Here is a 23,744-nt window from a genome sequence, read left to right on the forward strand (position 1 = left end):
TTACCCCAAAGTAGCCAGCCCACCATTCATCCTAATCCTGGGGCAGATGACTAGAGAATCCATGCAGCAGATCCTCTATCTTGCCACTGTCTTTCCCTCCCTTGTCACCCACCTATTTCCCCTCTGTACACTGCCATGCAGGGAGCTCCGACAGTGCATGTTCCCTGCAATCCTAATTTGTTAGGAATAAATCCTAACGTCCTTGTGCAAGCTTTGCTCAGTCCATACCCAGGTAAATTCCCAACAAAGTCAAATGAAATAAAACTGAACAAGGACCACAGGCTTTAGCCCCATTAGCACATGCATAACTTCAAAATCAGATGTATACTTAAAAGCCACTGGAATATTGCTGCATTTTTCATGTAGAATTTTCATATCCAACAAAAATGCCAAGCCTAACTAACAATTTAAATTAATGTACTGGTACATTAACCACATTTAGTTAGGTTTCAGAGTAGCAGCCGTGTTAGTCTGTATTTGCAAAAAGAAAAGGAGTACTTGTGGCACCTTGGAGACTAACAAATTTATTTGAGCATAAGCTTTCGTGAGCTACAGCTCACTTCATCGGATACACTTCATCGGATACACATAAGCTTTCGTGAGCTACAGCTCACTTCATCGGATACATAAGCTTTCGTGAGCTACATCCGATGAAGTGAGCTGTAGCTCACGGAAGCTTATGCTCAAATAAATTTGTTAGTCTCCAAGGTGCCACAAGTACTCCTTTTCTTTTTGCATATTTAGTTAATAACCCTACTTGTGATTAAACAAGGATTCTGTCTTTCCCAGCCATCTCCTTCAGTGAAATTAGAGGGCCACATTGTCCTAAAGGTGGAAGACAATCCACATAGTGACCAGGAAACTCTGCATGTTTCAAATCAAAAGGTCTTTCAGATTGTTTCATCTGCGGAGACAGTGTAGAGTTTGCCCTCTGCATTATGACCAGGGCTCCTGGACCTTCAAACGTGCAGCTTACCTGAGATCCAGAGGGAAACCTTTCAGACCTTGTGCCATCCATTGGAGAGCAAGGCACTTGCTCAGTGACTCATGATCCCTTAGCAGCCCTGCTGCCATAGGTTTGTTTTTTTTACTTGCAGCTGCCCCAAAACATACCCATTAAGGGGGTTTTAGTATGTAGCAAGGGATATGATAATGCTGATCGGATCAGCATTATTTTACACTGAAATGTCATGTGGTGACAAGGAAGGGGGGCAGGGAGGAGAGGCCACTGTTGTAGAGTGGGTCCATAGCCCAAGTCAAGCCCACTTATCCAGGTATGCCCCCTTCCAATCCCTGAATCTCAGAGCCATAGTGTACCTAGTGCACCTGAGGACCAACAAAAGTAAGGAGCATTCCATAGGTAGCAGCTGATCCTCCTTTCTATGCCATCCTCTCCAAACCCACCTTATTGAGCTTCCCTCACCCTACAGAACTGGATGGTCATAGTGCTGATTTTATCACATCTCAGTCATTTTCAAGATCATAAACTTGGAATTATACTCCACTTCTAAGATCAAGAAGAAGAAGAAATATAGCTCTAAGAAAGGACGAATAAACCTTTTAAAAGAAATCATCGCTAACAGCATAGAGGACATGGAACATCTCTCTTCCTATAAATACTCTCATTTCCATGTTCTGTTTTGGAACATACAATATTTCTCCTTTAAGAATTACTGACCTGCTGTTATGTAGTCAGAAGGGTTATGCAAGTTGTTGAGGTAACTCTCAATATCCACCTTCTGCAGCTGAATTTTATCTTCTAAATTCTGTCTTGCTGATGACAAGGTACCCACAAATTTATCCACAGAATACAGGAAGTCTTGTATCTGGCTGTTCTTCAAGCCTTCTTTCACAGCTCCCCAGTGCTGATTATTTGAAAATAATGAATGCAAGAAAAAATATAAAACAAAGGTATTGTTTTTATTAGAAAAGTATTGCTTATTCACAGAACCATAGAATTTACAGATAAATCTTTCCTGGCCAGTATGGGACCCCTTACAATATATTAGTCAGTGCTTTGGTATGCCCGATTTTAAATGGGCATATTAATTTTGTGTTTGTTGGTGTGATGGGGTGTACAAGCCCTGCAGCGAGGAGTTTAGGGTTAAGGAGCAGCTCTGGACCCAGAAAGCCATGGACAGTCGCCCCTGCTGGGCATACTTCCAGTGGAGGCTGAGCTCAAAAGGGAGCAGCTCAGATCAGTCTAGTCAGACCACAAAGGAGAGCAGTTGTGTAGTGCAGGCTCCTGCCGAGAAGCTGCTGAGGCCCCACGTTGCCAGGACCAGGCCCCATTGCTGGGTTGCTGCAGGCCCTTCAACCATGGAGGCTGACAATGACAAGCTGTGACTGAAAGAAGATGACTTTCCAGGGCGCAACCACAGAGGACTGTAGAGGGGACTCTGAAACAAACCAGTGGCACCAATAAAGGAACCAAAGCCAGGATAAGAAGTGGTCCAGGTTGCAGAAATAGGAGCGCCCAACCCCTACGCCGAGCATTTTGAACTACAATTTACTGGGCCCTGAGCTGGAACCCAGTGGAGAAAGGAGGAACCAGGTTCCCCACCAGCCCCAGCTACAGACTCTTGCCACTCGGCAACACAGTCCAGAGTATCGCCATTATGCAGTTCTGCCAGGCTTGGACACCAGTCTCCTGACAGTTGGGTAAAAATTAGGGCTGTCAGCAATTTAAAAAATTAATCGGGATTAATCATGCTGTTAAACAATAATAGAATACCATTTATTTAAATATTTTTGGATGTTTTCTTCATTTTCAAATGTATTGATTTCAATTACAACACAGAATACAAAGTGTACAATGCTCAGTTTCTATTTATTTTTATTACAAATATTTGCACTCAAAAAAACAAAAGAAATAGTATTTTTCAATTCACCTCATACACGTACTGTAGTGCAATTTCTTTATCATGAAAGTTGAACTTACAAATGTAGAATTATGTACAATAACTGCATTCAAAAATAAAACAATGTAAAACTTTAGAGACTACAAGTCCACTCAGGCCTACTTCTTGTTCAACTAATCGTTAAGACAAACAAGTGTGTTTACATTTGCAGGAGATAATGATGCCCGCTTCTTGTTTACGTCACCTAAAAGTGAAAACAGGCATTCGCATAGCACTGTAGTAGCTGGCATCGCAAGATATTTACGTGCCAGATGTGCTAAAGATTTATATGTACCTTCATACTTTATTCACCATTTCAGAGGACATGCGTCCATGCTGATGACGGGTTCTACTCACTAACCATCCAAAGCAGTGTGGACTGACGCATCTTTATTTTCATCATCTGAGTCAGATGCCACCTGCAAAAGGTTGATTTTCTTTTTTGGTGGTTTGGGTTCTGTAGTATCCGCATTGGAGTTTTGCTCTTTTAAGACTTCTGAAAGCATTCTCCACACTTCGTCCCTCTCAGATTTTGGAAGGCACTTCAGGTTCTTAAACCTTGGGATGAGTGCTATAGCTATCTTTAGAAATCTCACATTGGTACCTTCTTCGCATTTTGTCAAATCTGCAGTGAAAGTGTTCTTAAAACATGTGCTGGGTCATCATCCGAGACTGTTATAACATGAAATATATGGCAGAATGTGGGTAAAACAGACCCAGAGACATACAATTCTCCCCCAAGGAGTTCCGTCACAATTTTAATTAATACTTTTTTTAAACGCACATCATCAGCATGGAAGCATGTCCTCTGGAATGGTGGCCGAAGCATGAAGGGGCATACGAATATTTAGCATATTTGGCATATAAATACCTTGCAATTTACCTTGCTGGCTACAACAGTGCCACGCGAACACCTGTTCTCACTTTCAGGTGACACTGTAAATAAGAAGAGGGCAGCATTGTCTTCCGTAAATGTAAACACATTTGTTTGTCTTAGCAACTGGCTGAACAAGAAGTAGGACTGAGTGGACTTGTAGGCTCCAAAGATTTACATTGTTTTGTTTTTGAGTGCAGTCATGTAACAAAAGAAATCTATGTTTGCTAGCTGCACCTTTACAATAAAGAGATTGCGCCACAGTACTTGCATGAATCGAAAAATACTGTCTTTTGTTCATCATTGTTACAGTGCAAATGTTTGTAATCAAAAATAATAAAACAAAGTGAGCACCGTACACTTTGTATTCTGTGTTGTAACTGAAATAAATATATTTGAAAATACAAAAAAAGATCCAAAATATTTAATAACATTTCAATTGGTATTCTATTGTTTAACAGTGCGATTAAAACTGTGATTAATCACAATTAATTTTAGCTAACTGCGATTAATCGAAAGGTCTAGTAAAAATCTTATTTTTTACATAATGACAGCTGAGATTCTCATGTAACCTCTTGATTCCAACAGCTGAGGTTATAAGGAAAACATCAAACATTGTGAACGTCACAATAAAATTATGAGAGTTGGCAACACTGCATTTAGCAGCTCTGTGTATTTATAATGGTAGTCAAAATGGAGCTGTCTTGTATCAGAGTCAACCGTCTAACAAAGCATTATGGCAAGGACACAAAGTTATAAGGAAAATGTCATCTATGCTTCTGACTGCAACTGCTGCTTCAAGAAACTGGGCTGGCCCACTCTCAGAGCTTTGGCAGGTGAGACAAAAGGCTGCAGAGGAGACAAATGAGAGCAAAGACCTCATGGAAATGAAATGTCGCTCTGAGTTCTCTCTCTGAAGGTGACTTGTTGGGCTTTCTTTTCAGCTTGACTTCAGAACAATGGCTCCCTTTGAAGGGAGGAAGTTAGATACTAATCTTTCTTTCTACTTCAATATGAAAGAAAATCAAAAGAGCAGCATCTGGACCATGTGACACCAAATTACTTTGGAGGGGCTGAAGCTTTGGCAAGGCCCACCCTGCTATGTCCGTGCTGAAGATGGACACAATACTGCATTGTGATAAGCAGGGCACACTGAGCTACAAGGACAAGGGAGGCAAGACAACAGGAGTATGTGTGGATGAGGCAAAAGGAAAGAAGCAGCAGAGTGTAGGTGTGGAAAGGTGGCCAGAATGTCCACTTAACTGGTTCTAATGAAACCGGGGTGGGGGCGGGGGGGAATCTCAGTTTCTACTAGATACAAGGCCCAAGCTGCAAAATACAGTTTCTGATTTCAAACCCAACAACGTCTGAAGTTATTCAGATGCTGGGTTTTAATTTGGTCCCATTTCTAGTTTCAACAGACCAAATCAGGACCCCTGGACAGACCCACAAAACCAGAAAAATTCTAGTAGGCTGGGGCTTGCAGGCTGTGCTAAAGTGCTGAAGACCCTCTAACTGTAAACGTCTCTGGATTAAATCATGGGCCTACCTATGTTGCAACTAAGAGAAATTGACACTTCTTTTTACTCGAGCTTACCCTAGCATCACACTCACTGTTATTCTCTTGCTTTATCATGCATACCTTATTATGCTATTTTTAAGTTGTGGTATTTTTAAATATGAACAATGAATATGAAATATGAATTTCAGACTCCCAGATAAAAATGTCAGGACCTGTGCACATCCTAATTTAGACCTTTATATCGTTCTCTGTTCCCTTTGACAGACACTTTTGTTTTAGTTCATCTGATTTACAACTGAGATAGAAACAGCTATTAGACATAACTCAAAAGAGGTTTGTTAAGAAAAGATACTGATTATTTACCTGCTGAGATTTAAGTGCTGGTACCATGACTTGGGCCAAGAAAATTTCCAGGCCCTGAAGGATATTTCCATTAGTACAATCAAACATTCCAAAATTCACCTCCTTTGGGGGGAAAAAATAGTTAACAGAATGCATTTAAATGAAACTTCTGCAGTTTTGTGACCGAGTGAACTTCAGACACATTTAAGATGGATGTAAATAGACTATAACCTAAACTTCTAGGAATGAGAAATTTCTTACCTAATAATATTCTGTTAGCAGCTTCTCTCGTCATTCATCACTAATGTGTTCATGATCTCCACTGTGGAATTTGGAGGCAGCTCAATGTTATTGCTGGAAGCTCCAGGACTAAGACACACCCTTCGGCTCAAGTCACCAGAAGAGTTTTTCCAAAGATAGAGGTGCTCCAGCAACCAATTATTAGCATTAAGACAATAACTTGATATAATGTATTAAATAAACTTGTGATGGGGCATCTGTTCCACACTGGCAGAGAAGGGGTTAAAAGCAGCCTACAGAGGCTGGGCAGGGAACAGTGATACCACGAGTTGAGTCATGAAGAGGATGCTGCTGTACTTGGACTGAGGCAGGTTTGCAGGCGGTGACAATGACAAGTGAGGCACCACCAGAAGAGGGCACACCAGCTAGCAGTGCTAATCCCCGAGATAGCCAGCAGGAGGTGCCACAGTGGTGAGTGAATCCCATGACAAACCTTAAGAGAATTATATTTCTAAATCTTTCTGTACAGAAAAAAGTATTCTTGTCATTTCCACACTACTAGGATGGACTGAACTCAGAGAGAAGCTGCTGACAGAAATAAAATGATCAGGTAAGAAATTTTTCATTCTGTTGCACAGTTTTTCTCCTCATTCATCTAATAGGAAGTAGCAAGCAACGATTCAAAGACGTAATAGGGGAAAGATTAGAAGTGTTTTAATTATTATTATAGTAGAATTGCAGGCCGGAATGGACTCTCCCCCCCCCCCCCACCATATAAAGCAAGATCTTTGTACACAAAGGAGTTATGTAGGAACCAACCTAGTAGCACCTTCCTACCAAAGGATGCCTCTGCAGAGAAATGGAAACTTATGTTGCAACTCTGTCTCAGATGAGGCTCGTACACCTCTTTTCCAATGCCCAAGAGATTTCTGCAAATACTTTCACCGATGCCTAGCATGTCAACTGATGCAGGATTGTAACATCTTGCCTGAAGCAACTTTCAGGCCCTAAGGCCATGACATTTTGGATGGAATGAGATGAACAGCATACTAGCAATGCTCATTTATGTCACAGCCTATCAAATCAGCATCAGGGGTTAGAACAAAATGATGGGAGAGCTATTTTGCAGGAATTGTGCAAAGAACTTACCATGGGCAGAATGCTATAACAACTGCCTTTTGCTCATGACAACAACAACATGGTTCTTGTACAGATACAGGAATTAATTCCAAAATCTGCTTTTGGAGGTAATGGGGACTAGAAAGGCTAATCATAGGCTTGTCTAATCTGTCATTCTGATTAATTGTGGCATTTTAAGATACTCAAATGAAGAGTCCAATGTGCCTACCTACAGATCACTGCTAGGGCTGATACCGTGTTTCTACGGTGCTTGGTTATAGGAATCCAACCAACCATTCTGGAGAAACTCTAGTGTAGCTGAGATCAATAATTGTGACTATTATTAAAAAGAAAAGGAGTACTTGTGGCACCTTAGAGACTAACAAATATATTTGAGCATAAGCTTTCGTGAGCTACAGCTCACTTCAGTATAGCAGCATCTGGAGGCCAAGGCCCCGTTTTGCTGAGCACTGCACAAAGAGGCAGTCCCTGTCCCAAAGAGCTTTCTGTTTTCCCTCACATCAGAAATGGAAATTTGAGCAGATCAGTGAGTGAAATATCCCGGTTCTGTCTGGATACCAAACTGATTCTGAGGTTAATGGAGAATCCATGCTGAACTACGCTTCTCTTCTGATGCCCAGGCTGTTAAGTGTAGATGTTCCTGGTCTAGATGAAGAAGTTCCTGTTTCAAGAGGTTTGGCCTTTTCTGAAGGTACAGTATGTGGTTCCTGGCTATTTAGCAAGTCCAAAGCACCTTCTAGGCCAGTAAGGATGGGGAGAAGGACTTTAACTCTCCCTTTTCCTTCTTTTCTGTATCCTTCATGTGAACTATCTTGAAAGGTTGCAGATCCTTCTCTGCTCAGAAAACTATTTCCTTTGCCACAGAGAAGTCTGACCTAGTTTTGGAAGGGATATAAACATTCATGCCTCAATTATAAGCCAACCTCTAATGGAAAGTAGGTGACTTCTCTTCCCTTGAGGGTATTGTAACTGCGCACTGCATAGTTTTTTGCACCGTCTACTGATGCAGCTGATACAGGCCACGGTCACAGTCAATATATTGGACTCTGTGGCCAATTGCTCTGAACCATATGGCCACAATGGGAGAGGTGTTCTTGTTCATACATGCCACTGATAGAGATGTCAAAGTGAACCATTTAGTTCACTCTCTGAGACTTTGGAAATTTGTCTTCCAAGTAAGCTCCCCATCCTGGGAAGCTTGTGCCCACAGTGAGTATGCAAGAGTCTAGAGTAAAAATCGGGTTGCCTTTCAGTGTGTTTGTACTTACCTACCCACAAAGGGACATTTGGATGTGATCTGAGAATGACACCTAATTTTGCATTGCATCAAGTGCATAGCTCCATGTCTTCAGAAGGAATTTCTGCAGGCACATTTTGAAAGATCCACTCAGGAATGAAGCCAACACAAGACATGAGCAATCCTAGCCATTGAAAACAATTGGCTATGAATGGACCACGGCCCTGAAATGACTGATGCAATGAAGTTTTGGTTCTTTGCTAATCTCTACCATCGTGGTAAAATTATGGCCAGATCCTCGTCTGTTTTGACCCCTCTGAGCAACTCTCAGCATTGGGATTAAAATCTCTTCTTGATTTTGAAGAAGTGGTAGCTACAAATCCTTTACAGCAGCTGCCCAGTAATGAATGGGTCTGTTTCTCAGGACAGGCTACTGATTGTTATGTTGTCTATACATGGAGTAGAAGTGTGTAAATTATGACCTGTCCCTTGCTGTGATTACTACCAGCTATTTCTTAAGGCTCTAGGTACAAAGGATGGATAAGAAGGAAGAGTCTTGTACAGGAACTGTGAGCTCTCATTCACAAATGCTCTTTGTCTTTGTCATGCTGACAATTTTTTTGTTCTGGAGGAAAATATATTTAGATTTCTTTCGAAACTTCTGCTCCTGATTTTTCGCTCTGCCAGGGGAAGAGTCCCTTCTTGGATACCATTGGTGTTGGTAGAGACCAACGGATTGCCCTGCTGGCATTGATAACGAAGACTGAAGTCTCTGTGCACTCTAAGTTACTGATGTTTCCCCAAATGGTCCCTCACCTGTAAGTTTGGATGCAAAAGGTATCTGTTTAGGATGACTGATTGCTGTCCTGAGTGTAACATGGCTTCTTTGTACCCATCAAGTTGGAAACCATTGCACATCACAAATCACATCAAGGATCTTTAACTGAAGCTTTGAAATTGCTGTGCAGTGTGGCATCAGTTTGATGGTCTATAGGCATTTTGGAAGGAGTCCCTTTCTGAGGATGTGACTGTGTCTTTCACCTGTAGAGCTACAGCTGCACCAACATTAGGCTACTCAAACTTATACCATTTCTTTGGTTTTATATGAGGTTTTAGTTTAACATTTGGTTTTAATCAGATGGCCTCATTTGGATGTTATGAGGGTTCTCAAGGAGGCATCTACGTGAAACAGTGTATTTAATAATGCTTGACAGAGAAGATGTTTTATTAATATTAATGAGTTCCTTGCAGAACACTGGCACCCTGTCTTGGAAGAGCAGGGACAGTTTTGTTGAGGGGGTTGGCGGTGCATCTGTGGTACTTCCCCTGGCTTTTTACAGGGAAGAGGTAGTATGCTATTCAACATGACCTCAAGACCACCCAACCAAGGAGGGGTAATGGACCAAATACCTCAATTGTGTAAGTAATTTGCTAGATATCTCTGGGATCCTGAAAGCCTGCCTGCCTGTTCCCTCAGGCTGGTTAGCATGCAAGTAAGTACTGCAGAAACAACCTAGTACTGCTCAGGACTTTACTCAGTAAATCAGGATCATTTTGAACATAGGAAGGGATTTCTCATTTACCCCTCTATAATCCCATGATGGTGCACCTCTGTGGGAACAGACAGGGCTATCCCTAGACATTTTGGGGCCCTACGCAGCCCCGCCACGGGGGTGGGGGGCAAGAGCAGGCTTCAGGGACAGGGAGGAAATCACTCCCCAGCATGAGCCGGCAGCGGAGCCCGCCCCGCACTCACCAGGGGTGCAGGTGGGAGCCGGCGGAGCCGAGCGGGCTGGGGCGGGTCAATCCACTTCCTGCCGCCCGGTGAGTGCAGGGCATGCCTGACCCTTGCTGCAGTCCCCCGGGATGTAGCTCAAGGGAAGGGGTGGAGTGGGGGCGGGGCTGGGGAGAAGCAGGGGTGGGAAGAGGCAGGTGTGGGAGCTTTGGGGAAGGGGTGGAGTGGGGGTGGGGCTCAGGCAGAGCAGGGACCATGGGGAAGAGGTGGAGCAGGGGCGGGGGCAGCTATCCTGGGCGGCTCAGCTTGCCCCGGGGTATTGGGCTGGCCACTGGAGCAGCACGCAGGTGCGTAGGGCACCAGGAAATCTGGGGCAATGTGATGCCCCAAATTTCCTGGTGTCCTACACAGCTGCGTACTTTGCATATGGGTAAAGATGGCCCTGGGAACAGAGTCCGCATGTGCCTCTGTTCTGGTCAGACATCGCCTCAAATACTCCTTTTGCTTGTCAAGCCATCCTGTGGAGCAGATATGGGGTGATCAGCAAGACAGAGAGCTTTCCCTGCCTTTCAGACTCAGCCCTTTTCCTTGGCAGAGCAAAGGTTTATGGCTGATCACAAGGCACAAATCCCCTTCCACTGCTGCCTAAACCCGAACCCTTGTCTGTGACAGAGAGGATCCTTGGGTTGAGAGCCAGCCAGGCACAGTTCCAATTATGCTGCAGTCTGAGGCAGGGCTGCACAAGAGGGCCAGGCTTTTCTGCAAACCCAGACATACTGCAGGGGGCAAAGGCTGGTGAGCCTTATTCAGTGCACTGTGAGAGCCTGTGTATAGGAGAAAAGCCCCAGAAAACACTCCTTCTGGAGGGAAGGCAAAGGAAAGGGGGTTTAACCCCTGATCTTCACCTCACGTGTTCATTTAAGAATATGAATTGCTGCCTTGGGAAGGACACATTTGTTTTTCCTTTTTGTGACGCAGAGTCTCTGGGGTTTGGAGCACTTATCCCTGAGTACAATGAGAATCTCCTGATTCACAGTGAGAGGAAGAGGAGCAGATTAGGAGCCATGCTTCGTTCCTGAGGGAGTCAAGGACCCACTTCAGTATCTGGGGGAGACCTTGGGTCCTTTCAGTGACATTTTCCCCCTTCAGCCAGGTCTGTTGCAGGACTTACCCAGTGAGCTGCCCGGATAGCGTCTTCCTTGTCCTTATATTCCCTGACCAAAAGCTCAGAGGCTCCCGATCAGGCTTTTTCATGGTGGAGTCACTGTTCCTCAGGCCAGGATGGGGACCTGACATGCCTGTCTGACTCTAAGCTCTGTGCTCTGGCAGTGTGAGGGTCGGCTGGCTGAGAACAGGCAGAGCTTAGTAAACCCTCTGTAGATCTTGTAAAAGCTGCCTCACACAGGGAACACTGCTTAGATTTAGCCTGGTGTTTGCAGGATAGCTCTGCCATACCTAAGTGGAGGAAGAGGAGTCCAGCAGGGAGGCACTGCAGTGCCGGATCTAGGTGGCTGAGACCATCACATTGGTCTTTACTCCATCCAGGGGAGGAGGCAGAGGAAGGAAGGAAGATTATAAATCACTACTGAACAGAAATTAATACAGGTGAGTCGCATCATAAGCGCATTTAACTTACGCAAATTCAACTATACGCGCTCGGCAAAAAAAAAAAGAAGAAGAAGAAGAAGATACCTATAAATAGTTTGGGCAATTCCGCCCACCATTCCACTCAATGGGCGTATGCCCCAGAGTGAGCGTGAGATGGGAGATGTGAATCTGCTGTTCCCTCAGTCGGTCTCAGTTCCCGCATGCCTCTCATAGTGTGAGCATCTCGCGGCGCTGAATGTGATTCTAGTGTTTAAAGATACATATTTTTATACAACATGGCCCCTAAACGGAAGCCAACTACTTCATCTGGTGCTCAACCGAAGAAACAGTGATCTGTTCCAAAGCTGGAGGAAAAACTGGCTGTACTGGACTTATTGAGAGACGGTATGTCGGTCTCCAATGTGTCGCGTAAATATGGCCTCAATAAATCTAGCATCCATGCCATCAAGATTCGAGGGAAAGAAATTCATCAAGCCGTGGCATCAAGTGCTCCAATAACTGCTCAGGTGATGAGCCAGGTGCATGATAAGACTTTAATGAAGACTGAAAAGGCATTAAACTTATGGCTGGAAGACATGAACCGTAAATGTGTACCTATCAATGGCAACACGTTGCGAGAAAAGGCTCTTAGCCTCTACGCGCTGTTCAAACCACCCGCCGAAGAGGAACAGCCTTCTGATGAGAAGGAATTCAAAGCCAGCAAAGGTTGGCTTAACAGTTTTAGGAACTGCTTCAACCTCAAAAATGTGCATACTACTTATGAAGCTGCATCTGCCAATGAAGAGGCAGCAAAAGCCTACCCCAAACAATTAAAAGAAAATCATAGAAGAAAAGGGCTATCTTCCGGAACAAGTTTTTAATGCTAATGAGACTGGGCTCCTCTGGAAAAAAAATGCCCAACTGCACTTACATTTCAAAATCAGAAAGACCAGCCCCTGGCTTCAAAGCAGCTAAAGACCGTGTGACTGTGTTGTTTTGTGGTAATGTGGCTGGGCATTTAATAAAGCTGGGCTTGCTCTACAGGGTTGCAAATCCCCATGCCTTAAAAGGCAAGAACAAAAATCTCCTGCCTGTGTTCTGGCAATCAAATAAAAAGGCTTGGGTGACGGCAGCATTATTCTGGATTGGTTCCACAAGTGTTTCATTCCAGAGGTCAAGCGGTACCTTGAAGAGAAAGGACTTGACTTTAAAGGGTTGCTGATCGTAGACAATGCTCCTGGTCACCTTGCGGCACTCCAGTTTGCACATAACAACGCTGAAATCGTCTTTCGCCCCCCAATACCACCTCCATCCTCCAACCTCTCAACCAAGGCGTGATTCGCTATTTCAAGGCCACATACATGAGGCTTATGTTCTCACGGATACGTAGCACTATGGATGCTGATCCCAATCTTAATGTGATGGAGTGTTGTAAGTCCTTCAACATTGCCGATTGCATCACTTATATTAAACCGGCAATGGATACAATCAAGCCTGAAACAGTCAATGCTTGTTGGCGAAACCTATGGAAAGAATGTGTGAATGATTTTAAGAGTTTCCCGACCATTGACAAAGAAGTGAAACACATTGTTCAGGTGGCCAGGCAAGTGAGTGGTGATGGCTTCATCAACATCCTTGAGGAAGAAATTGAAGAATTAATTGAGAGCCATAGAGAAACTTTGACTAACGAAGAGTTAGAGGAACAGATAAAATCGTTTACAGAAGATGACGATGATGATGACAAACAGAAAGAGCCAGCAAGTTGGAATCTTCATAAATTTGCTGAAGTGTTCCAAGCAGCGAAACACTTGAATGATTTAATTTCTGAATACGATCTCTCTATGGAACGAAGCCTCAAAATCACACGTAGAATTACGGACGATTTGAGACCGTATCAAGAAATGTTTGAGCAGCTCAACAGACAACAGCGACAGTTGCCGATCACCATATTTTTCAAGGGAAAACGACCAGCAGCAGATGAGCCTACAACTTCTCAAGCTGAACCAGAGCCAACCACTTCGTCTATGACTCGCTCTCCGTCACCCAAGCTCTCAGTCACCTCCGTCTCCTGGATCGGCATGAAGCCCTGACGACCCCCTGTAATTACCCCCTGTAATTAAAAATACAGTACTGTAAAATTATATTTTGCATATGTACTCTTTATTATATGCTGTACATTACTGTATACATTATACATTTATACATATTACTGTACAGGATTGTATACACAAAACCATGTACAGTATACTGTACTTTATGGGCAATTTAAGGGATTTTCAAGGGTAGTTTTGACTATACATGATTTTCGCCTTACGCGCTGACTTTAGAACCTAACCCCCGTGTAAGATGCGACTCCACTGTAACAATTAAAATAATAAAAAATAAAATAAAATAGTTGGGAGAAACTAAACCATCAACTTGCTCTACTGCCAAAGGCAGAAAATCTGGTAGTCACAGATGAAGGATGGGCATAGTCCTAGAGTCTCCAGCAGCAACGCTGGACCACTCCTGAAGTCCATGGGTGGGGGGCATTAATCCATAAGTGATGAATGAGGAAAGAAGCTGTGCAAAAGAATTCATCAGCTTTTACAAAAATAAATGTATCAATAGTTCGGAAGAGTATAGACTCTCACTCTCTCTTTTTTTATTTTTGTATGTTAAATTTGGCATGTTTGGATTCCCTTTATAAAGCTATTGCAGTGTTTCCTGAAAATGACAACCCCTCCAAAGGTTTTGAAATATTTTAATTGTATTTTGCTGTATAGGGTAGGGATATGCTTTGAATTATATCTTGCTTTTAGTTTTAGGGAATATCTATTTCAAAATGTTTTTAAAGGTGCATCTATTCAAGTTGTTGTTTGCATAATTTGGTTGTGCAGCTGTAAAAGAACTTGCATTGACAGTGAGTAGAGAAAAGCAAGGCTTGCAACCAATTGTTAGTAACGCTTGTGTTTGTGTGTTATCAAGACTTGATCCTGCAAACATTTAAACACATGCATAGTTTTACTCACATTAGTAGGGTGCCTACTCATGTGACTAAATTTAAACACATGCATAATTGTTTGCAGGATTGGGGCACAGATGTTTAATGCACCCAGATTCAAGATGAGGGGTAAATTAAACAATTTAAAGTAAATAGTCACACCACCTTGTTTTAAAAGCAAAAATAAATCATCAATTAATTTTAAATTGTCAAAAACAAAATACAAAAACAATTTAAAATTATTAAAGAAACAAAGCCACAATTTCACCTAACTTGTGTGCTAACTTAGGCCCTGGTCAAGCAAAATACTTGAGCATTTAAGCACAAAATTAAGTCCATTCCTATTCAGAAAAGCACTTAAAGTTAAGCAAATACTTAAGCTAACATAAGTTTAATTATTGTTTTGAAAGATGGCCTTAGAGCCAGAAACGTGCTTCTATTGAAATCAGTGGTGGGGGCGGAGGGGAAGGGACACAATCCTGAGTTATGCTGAGCATCCTCAACTCCTTTTTCAAATTTCTGCTGAAAATGTCTCTCTCCCTCTTCTTCTCTGTAATGGCACTGTTATAAATCACATAATATTTTATTAGGGTGAAGGCAATCTACGATATTTGCTGGTATTCTTGTATATTTCTTGGCTTTTAGAAAAACTAAATTCAGGAGCTTCAGTAGCTACATCCTGCAGAACTCTCTTTATTCCTGAATTCTAATGATTTATTCCTATTTGGGGTCCTTCTGACTTGTGAGTAAAGATTAAATGGGGCCTGGAAACACCAAAACTTCATGTTCTCACATCATGGAGCTGCTTTCTCAGACTCCATTCACTCATTTATCCTAATCTCTCTCAAAACAACTGTTCCTCCCTACCCCAGATAGGTCTACTTCACTGTTTCCTCCAAGTGCATTCCAAAATATTGATCTCCTCGCCTACCTATAAACTTAGTGTCTCACTGACTCACTGCTGTGTTGAGTCTGCTTAGACCGGGGCGGGCAAACTGCAGCCCACAGGCCATGTCCAGCGTGTCAGACCTTTTAATCCAGCTCTTAAGCTCCTGCTGGGGAGCAGGGTCTGGGGCTTGCCCGGCTCCACGTGGCTCTCGGAAGCAGCGGCATGTCCCCTGTCTGGCTGCTACACATAGGGGAATCCAGGGGGCTCTGCACACTGCCCCCGCCCCAAGTGCTGGGTCTGCAGCTCCCATTGGCAGTAGGAGCTGGAGGGGGACATGCCGCTGCTTCCGGGAGCTGTGGGGGTGGCGCCTGCAAATGGGGCAGCACGCAGAACCGCCTAGCCATGCCTCCACGTAGGAGCCAGAGGGAGGACATGCTGCTGCTTCCAGAAGCTGCTTGAGGTAAGCGCCACCCAAAGCCTGCACCCCTGAGCCCCTCCTGCACCACAACCCCCTGCCCCAGCCCTGATCCCCCTCCCCCCCTCCTGCACCCCAAACCCTTCATCCCTAACCCCACCCCAGAGCTTGCACCCCAACCTCCTGCCCCAGCCCCGAGCCCCCTCCTGCACCCTCAACTCCTCATTTCTGGCCCCACTCCAGAGCCTGCATCCCCAGCCAGAGCCCTCACCTGCTCCCACACCCCAACCCCCAATTTCATGAGCATTCATGGCCAGCCATATAATTTCTATACCCAGATGTGGCCCTCAGGCCAAAAAGTTTGCTCACCATGGCTTAGACGTCTGGGCCTGAATCCCAAGTATCCTTCCTTAATCCTCTGATTATGATTCTGGACTTAGGCCTCATCTCACAACCCTTACTCATGTGATCAGCCCCATTTACTTTATTTGGGTTACTTGCACAAGTAAGAATTAGTCATATGAGTAAAGTCTGCAGATTTAGGCCCTTAAACATTTCTCTATTGAATTTTACATTTTCACTTAGGAAAATAAGGGAATGTTACTCATACAATGGGTCATTACACCTTTGCTGATGTTCATCATAAATCCTGTGAATAGCTACCTGCATAATTATTCACATCAGAACACTGCTAGGCTGTAAATATTTTTCCAGATCATAAAGGAACATCCTAACATATCCAAGTAGCCCTTTTCATGCAAATACTCCCTGCTGCTTTATCTGACTCCATTGAGACTAGTTGTGTGAGTAAAGGTTTGTAGGATCAAATCCAAAATTTTAAGCAAGCTGTAAACATTATCTGATTTTTGCCTGACCTGAGAGATATTTGCAGTAGTTATTGCTTTATCTGTAGTCCTTAGAAAAAATGCACAAGTTCCTGTTAAGCCCTGTAAAAAAGACATATAACACACATACAAGTAAAAATAATATACTCAACAAATTGGAAAGAGACAAAAACTAAATCATAAAGAAAATCAATTACTCGAAAAAATATTTAACAAACTATTTCCTGAAACTACTGTACATTTATAGGCAAATAACTGGTTCTCAAATATCAATCACTCAGCTTTGTTTCTCAGCTGGCATTAATTCATTGAACATACCGGAGGAAAAGTTCAATTTTCAAGCATTTCAAGTACTTTCATAGATTCATTGTATTTTTAGGCCAGAATGAACCATTTTGGAATATTCTTTCCTTCCATTTATTTAATTTTAAAAAATCCCTAAAAGTGTATTTTTTTCAATACAAATACATTTTTAAATGTCTAACATCAGCTTTTTCCTTCCTGGTGGATTAGAACCATGGGCAAACTGGACTATCAGTTTCTCAGACAACACTCGGATAAATTACAAGTATCTACAGCTAAATGAGCTTACAAATAAAATGAAAATCTTATAAATCTGAATAAAATTCTGTGCTTCATGTTTCTCTTTATTATTTATTTATATTATGATAATACTTAGGAACCCCAATCAAAGATGAGAGCCCGACTGTGCTAGACACCATACAGACATATGCAACTAGAGATGGTCAAAAATATTTGCACAAAAGTTTTTTCTGTCAGAAAATGTTGTTTTGTGAAAAAAAATTCCGCAAGAAAATATTGATTTTTGTCCAAATGTTTTATTTTCCAGTCAGAAAATTTGAATGAAAATTTTGTTCCATTACAATTTACATGACATTTTGTTAAAGTTTTTTGGAAACAAAAAACTTCAGTTTTCTAGAAAGGTTTTGGATTCTGGGGATGTTTTCACTCCTTTCTCTCCCTTCTGTTCTTTCTCCCTCCCTCCTTTTCATATGGTGAGTTGAGGAAAGCATTTTGAAAGTTTGCAGGCATAATGCAGTCACCTTTGGTTAAAGGATAGATCCATAATTGGACAATTTAATCCACAGTTTGAGTGTTCTTGTTTCTTCACTGACCCTAAGTTCTCACAAAGCAGCATCCATGGGTAACGCTTTCTATGAATCTCCAGTTGGACTCCACCCCAAACGCATGACCTTAGCTTATATGCCTTTGCTACCTTTCAGCTGGACTGCAGCAATACAATATATCTGGGCATGCAGGGCTGGCCTTAGTGGATATGGTGGCCTTGGCAAATTTGTATTTTGGTGCCCACCCTCCACCTCCCACTATCACCCTTGGCTCCTACGGGCTCCCTGGGCTCCTCCCACCCCATCACCTCTGGGCCATTACATATACTTCATATGGAATGTCCACAGGAAAGTCCAATCAACGTAGATGGGTGTCTCCTATGGTCCACTGTGAGTTAAGTCTCCCTTGATGAGCCACTTAGTTTGACTAGTCCCTTTAAGATGTGCTGGGTAACTACCTTGTGGGTGTTACCCCAGGAGCAAACATTTGAAATACAGGTATAGAGCCAATACTCATAACTTCAAACACAAAAATGATACATGCATACGAATAGCATAAACATATTCACCAAACCATAACCTTTTCATACATGCCACATTTTGTACAAGATTTGTTGCAAATATATAACAGTGGTTGCAACAATGATCTACATGGTCATGTTTTAATCAGATAACCTCACAATGCGTAACTGCTACAACTAGCAAATTCCTAGACCACTGTAAGCAGAAGCGCAGAAGGAAGGGTGGCATGGTATATGGTGTATTGCCACACTTACTTCTGTACTGCTGTGGTGCCTGGCACTTGGCCTGTGGCTCAAGGCAGGCTTTGCACTGTCACATGGGGGCTGCATCATGTCAGAGCCCGCGGCCCTCCTGCAGCCCCGTAGCCACTCCTGGCTCACCACAAGCATTTTGACAGGAAGTACTAAGCAGTAATAACAACAATAATAAAACAAGTATGTGTGTGTGGGTGGGTGACAGAGTGTGTATGTGTATGAGAGAGAGAGAGAGAGACAGAGAGCCTGTGTGTGTGTGTTGTGGGACTGTGTGACAGAGTGTGTGTTGGGGAGTGTGAGACTCTGTGTGTGTGTGACAATCTGTGTTGGGGGACTGAGAGAGGCAGAGTGTATGGGGTGTGAGAGCCAGTCTGTGTGAGACAGACAGTGTGTGTGTGTGTGTGTGTGTGAGACTGTGTGAGAACCAGTGTGTATGTTCAGGAGTGTGAGACTGTCTCACACACACACACACACAATCTGTGTTGGGGGACTGTGAGAGACAGTGTGTATGTGGGTGTGAGAGCCTGTGTGTGTGTGTGTTAGGGAAATTTGCGAGACAGTGAGCACACTGTCACTTTAAGCCCCCCCTGCCTCCCAGCTCCCCACCCCCACACCACTCATGTGGAAGTTTTGCTCCTCCTGGCCCAAGCCTGGCTGGACCCGCCGGAGACCGAGCAGTGCGGGGCCGCAGGCAGGGAGGGACTCGGCTCCGCTCTGGGCAGCAAGCAGTGGGCCGTGCTGCCAGTGACCAGCCCCGATTGTGCTGCTCTGGGCTCCCCGGGGCTGGGGCAGAGCCAGAGCCCTCAGCTGGCTGGCTGAGGAGCCAGTGAGGGAGAGGCCAGAGGGGCGGGAGAAGCCCACCAGCCCAGCGCAGGGGAGGGGCCGGAGAAGAGAGGAGTCTGGCCACAGCCATCCAGGGAAGCTCGAGCCCCTTGTGGCAACCTCCTGGCTACAGCCCCCTGGGCGTGGGCCCCATTTGCCCAGCCCTAAGGCCAGCCCTGTGGGCATGAAATCATCATCCATTAGGAAACTCCAACTAGTAGAGAACACTGCAGTGCATCTTCTCAGCAACACAGGCCATCATACCTGTCCTTAGCACTCTACCCTGGCTTCCCATAAAACGTTAAGCCAAGGTCTCTGTCCTTATCTTGAAGGCACTCAATGGCCAGGGCACAGCATATCTAAAAGATCGCTAAAGCTCCGGGACGAGGACCATTACTCAACTCCTTAGGCACAGCAGGACTTTCTGCAATAAGGTAAAGCTCATCTGTGCAAGAGGCTGAGCTTTCATGGTTTAGACTTCTCTACGAGCTGGTGGCCTGCACATAGCATTGCATGGATAAAAATATACTACTTTCAATACACAGAGCTAAATACTTTCACATTTATCAGAATTCTCTACACAAATCTTAAATTGATAGAATTCAAGTTTTGACTTTTCAGTATACAGCTTTCACCTGTATTAAACAAATGCTTATTTACATGGCGGAGAAAGTATAAGGGCTAATAAGGCCATATTCCCATATTGTATTGTTAAACACTGCAAAATATATACACAAGAGTAATCTAATATAGGCATCAGTTCTAGAAATATAACCTTATATTTGTACAACATAATTGAGTCAGTATGAAACGACAGCTTTGTTAGCACCAAGCCACCAATGGTTTTCATGAAACGCTTGAGCTTTCTTCTAGTTCCATCAGGAAGGGCTGGTTCAGCAGAATTCTCTAATCGCTGAGCAAAGAAATTGGTGCTTTCAGTACTCCAAGTCCACAAATATAGTTCCCCAGGAATTAAAGATCATCACAAACCTCACCACTGAGTACTCCAAATGCAAGACACTCTTTTTTAACATGCCTTTTCTGAGGGCTTGTCTACACAAACACTTAGTTTGCAACAAGCCGGAGTGTAAATCTACCCCACACTAACCTGCTGCGCACTACATGATCATGTGGACCCTGCTGACAAAATCATAGAGTTTAAGGTCAAACAGGAGGTCAAACAGGACCATCAGATATTCTGGTCTGACCTCGTGTATAACACAGACCACCAACACCACCCAGCACCCACAGACTAAACTCAACAATCGAAACGAGAGGCAAGTATTACAACCCACAAGAGATTAGATAATTATGTGCCACAGACAGAGAATGGGGGGACTGAGATGCATCAGTACTCAAGGCCCCCACAATGGCAGGGAAATAGTTAAAGGAGATATATCCAGATACTTCTGCCAAGTGACTTGCACCCACACACTGAAGACAAATACAACCTCCCTCCCCTCCCAAAGATCACTGCCAATCTGATCTGGGGGGAAATTCCTTCCTGACTCACAGCTGGTGATCAGTTAGACACTGAGCATATGAGCAAGAATCAGCCAGCCAAGCATCTGAGAGAGAGAATACTTGGTGCCACCTCAGAGTCCTGGCCTACCCCACCCAATGTCCCATCTCCAGCTGTGGCCATCCCTGGTGCTGCAGAGGAAAAAGATAAAAACCTCTCTCAGAATACATTGGGGTGATTCTTTCCTGACTCCTGCTAGTGGCAGGCTGAAACCCTGAAGCATGAGCTTTAGGAACATAAGATATAATTTAGAAGTGAGCTCCAGAGCTGTTGAACCTTGCTCCCCACCATCACAAGCAACCGCATCACAAAACTGCATTCATTAATTTGTTCAGCTTAAAACTAATTAAGTTGTTTACCTCCACAACTGCTATTCGGAGCCTGAGCCCAAATGTCACTTAGTGCACTAATAGAAGACGCTCCGATATTACAGTGATGGGGGAGATATTCCCTATATAGAATAGAATAGAATCAAAACTAAAATTATTTTGTTGGAAGAATATACAAAATTTTTATCCTTTAAAATATACATTCTCAAAAAATATGTACATTTTAAAGAACAAAAATCTCTTTTTATTGTGGGTTCCACCTCTAAACTAGAAATGATGGAATAGTGAAAAATATAATTCATGAATTAAAAGCACTTGTTTAAAAAAAACTTCCAACACTTACAATACTATTAACAATGAATTATTTGACCAGCTCTCCTCCTGACAATGAGCTCTGAAACCTGTTAAACATCATTGCCTTCAAAGTCAGCTTTCCTGTAGAATTCCTGTCTCAGTTTATAATCTGGTGGGAGAATTTGCAATTATGGAGACATTGTATATCTAACAATTATATAAAGCTATTTTAACATTGCACAATATTTAGCGCTTACCAGTATACCACATTTTCCATCGTGAAAGCATTCACAAATTTAATATAAGGAATAAATGAATCATACCTCGGTAGAACCCATGGTAATAAATAACTTCTTCTGCAAAAGTGAACTTGGGGAAGACCCATCTGTCCTCAAAGGAACATTTGACTTTTGCTGCCAATTAAATTATAAATAAGATGTTACTAAAATAAAAATTCCATAGAAACTATTAATCATTATGTAATTAAATGTATGAACTATAACTATAGTTTATTCTGAATCAGAGATGAATCCATAGCTCTAGACCTAATCCTTGGCTCAGTTTTATCTGAATAACGAGTGCACAATCAAAGCCTCCTGAAACTGGTTTTAAAGTTCCCCTCTCACAGAAAAACTCAGAGGAGGAGGGGGGAAATGTCAGAAAACTTAGCTTGCAATGTTTCATAGGCAAGCCTCCTTCATTGGAACAAATCGTTCAAAGCCACATGGAAAGAGCAGAGAGCACAGCTCTGAACCTTTACACATCTGCTGGATCCATGGAGAATTTAGTGCCCAACCTTGTGGATCTTGGAGAAAGTGCAAGGGAACATTTGCATCCCTCCTTCTGAAAACTTTAGCTCTCACACAAGCCGTGCTGTCACTGTCTACCTTTACTGTGCTTGCACACACTACTTTCCAGTCCCTCTGAAGAAGGGGAGAAGCAAAGGTCTGACCAAAATTTACTGCTGTGTAGATTTCTGCTCTGAAATCCACCAGACCCCCAGGTAGTGCCAGATTGTGACAGCTCCCCATCACCATTCTTGCTGCCCAAAAACAATCCCTGCAAACCTACCTACTGCACCAGGTGAACAGAATGCAGCTGAGATGGTGAGGAGGCAAAGGAGGCTAAGTTACCTTCACAGCTCCATTGATCCTGCGGTAACAGTGGTCAAATCAGTCTTCAGAACCAGTCAGAGCAGCAACAGGGCTGTTCTAACTTACATCAGCCAAAACAATCCCCAAGGGACCATTCCCTTTGACAGGGAGTGCATCACATTCCAGTTCTCCCCTTCACAGTCCCAAATGCTTCCTCTTGCCTCCAGCTGGTCTCAACATACTCCCTGTATTGGGGGACCAGAAGGGACTTGGAGAAAACCAGTGTAAGCTGGAGGAATCCTCAGCTACCCCTTTAGGGCAATTTTAAGGTCCCTTTGTGCCACTCTAGCATCACCAAATCACCTTAGTTGGGGTTAGGGATTTGGCCCTCTCTATTAATGGGGGAGCTTTAATAAGCATCCAGGGAGGGAGAAACATGGTAAAGGGCACCACTCCCTCTCTCTCCACTACTTTAGTCTGCTTCTTTGCTCCCCTCCATAGTATGTAATAGAGGAGAACATGGGGGCCATTGTGATTTAGCAGGAACTGATACATTTTTCGTTTTTTCTACTCTTTTGAATCAGTGCTTCCCTGTCACTAGAGCTGGGCATGGTTCAGACCAGAGGGGAAGAATGAAATAGTTGGTCCAAGTCTCCTGTTTTCACAATTAGTTCCCCTAGTTTTTGAGTGCCTTATCATAGTGAACAGTTTGCCAAAGTGAACAGTCAATCCCTTTTGAAATCTTGATAACTTCCTCTTTTGGCCATTTCTGAGTCTTCTGTTTTCTACTGAGATTAAGAATCAAACCGTACCATACCATATCAAGAGAGGCTGCTCCAGTTCCCACTGAAGTCAATGGGGATTTTGCCAGTGACTTCAGAGGGAGCAGAATTAGACCTATGGTTTGAAAATACAAATGTATATGTAAGAGAATGCTCTTTAAGATTTTCTGATAAATATGAAATTGCCTTTCAAAAATGTTTTAATCTAACTTTGCTATTTGCAACAGTAATGCTAGAAACATACCTGCCATGCATCTTGGTAAAAAAAAAGTAACTTTTTAAGTCCGCTCTCCGCAAAGAATTCTCCTACAAGCTGAAACTAAAACAA

The 23,744-nt window shown here is 43.2% G+C and overlaps 1 protein-coding gene across 3 annotated transcripts in view; it reads right to left on the minus strand.

Moving 5' to 3' along the window:
- Positions 1-23,744, minus strand: part of LOC125631940 (dynein axonemal heavy chain 5) — a 286,700-nt gene that overhangs the window by 253,458 nt on the left and 9,498 nt on the right. For all 3 annotated transcript variants that reach the window (XR_012667111.1, XM_048839434.2, XM_075125496.1), the window contains exons 5-9: positions 23,661-23,735; positions 21,864-21,953; positions 16,740-16,811; positions 5,660-5,761; positions 1,679-1,865 (exon numbers count right to left, since the gene is read on the minus strand). Coding sequence is in view for 2 of the 3 variants with exons in the window: in XM_048839434.2 (XP_048695391.2) it covers positions 1,679-1,865; positions 5,660-5,761; positions 16,740-16,811; positions 21,864-21,953; positions 23,661-23,735 (526 nt within the window). In the remaining variant the exon portion in view is untranslated. The remainder of the gene's footprint in view (positions 1-1,678; positions 1,866-5,659; positions 5,762-16,739; positions 16,812-21,863; positions 21,954-23,660; positions 23,736-23,744) is intronic.

This window comes from Caretta caretta, chromosome 2 (genome assembly GCF_965140235.1).
Source record: "Caretta caretta isolate rCarCar2 chromosome 2, rCarCar1.hap1, whole genome shotgun sequence".
Lineage (NCBI taxonomy): Eukaryota > Metazoa > Chordata > Testudines > Cheloniidae > Caretta > Caretta caretta.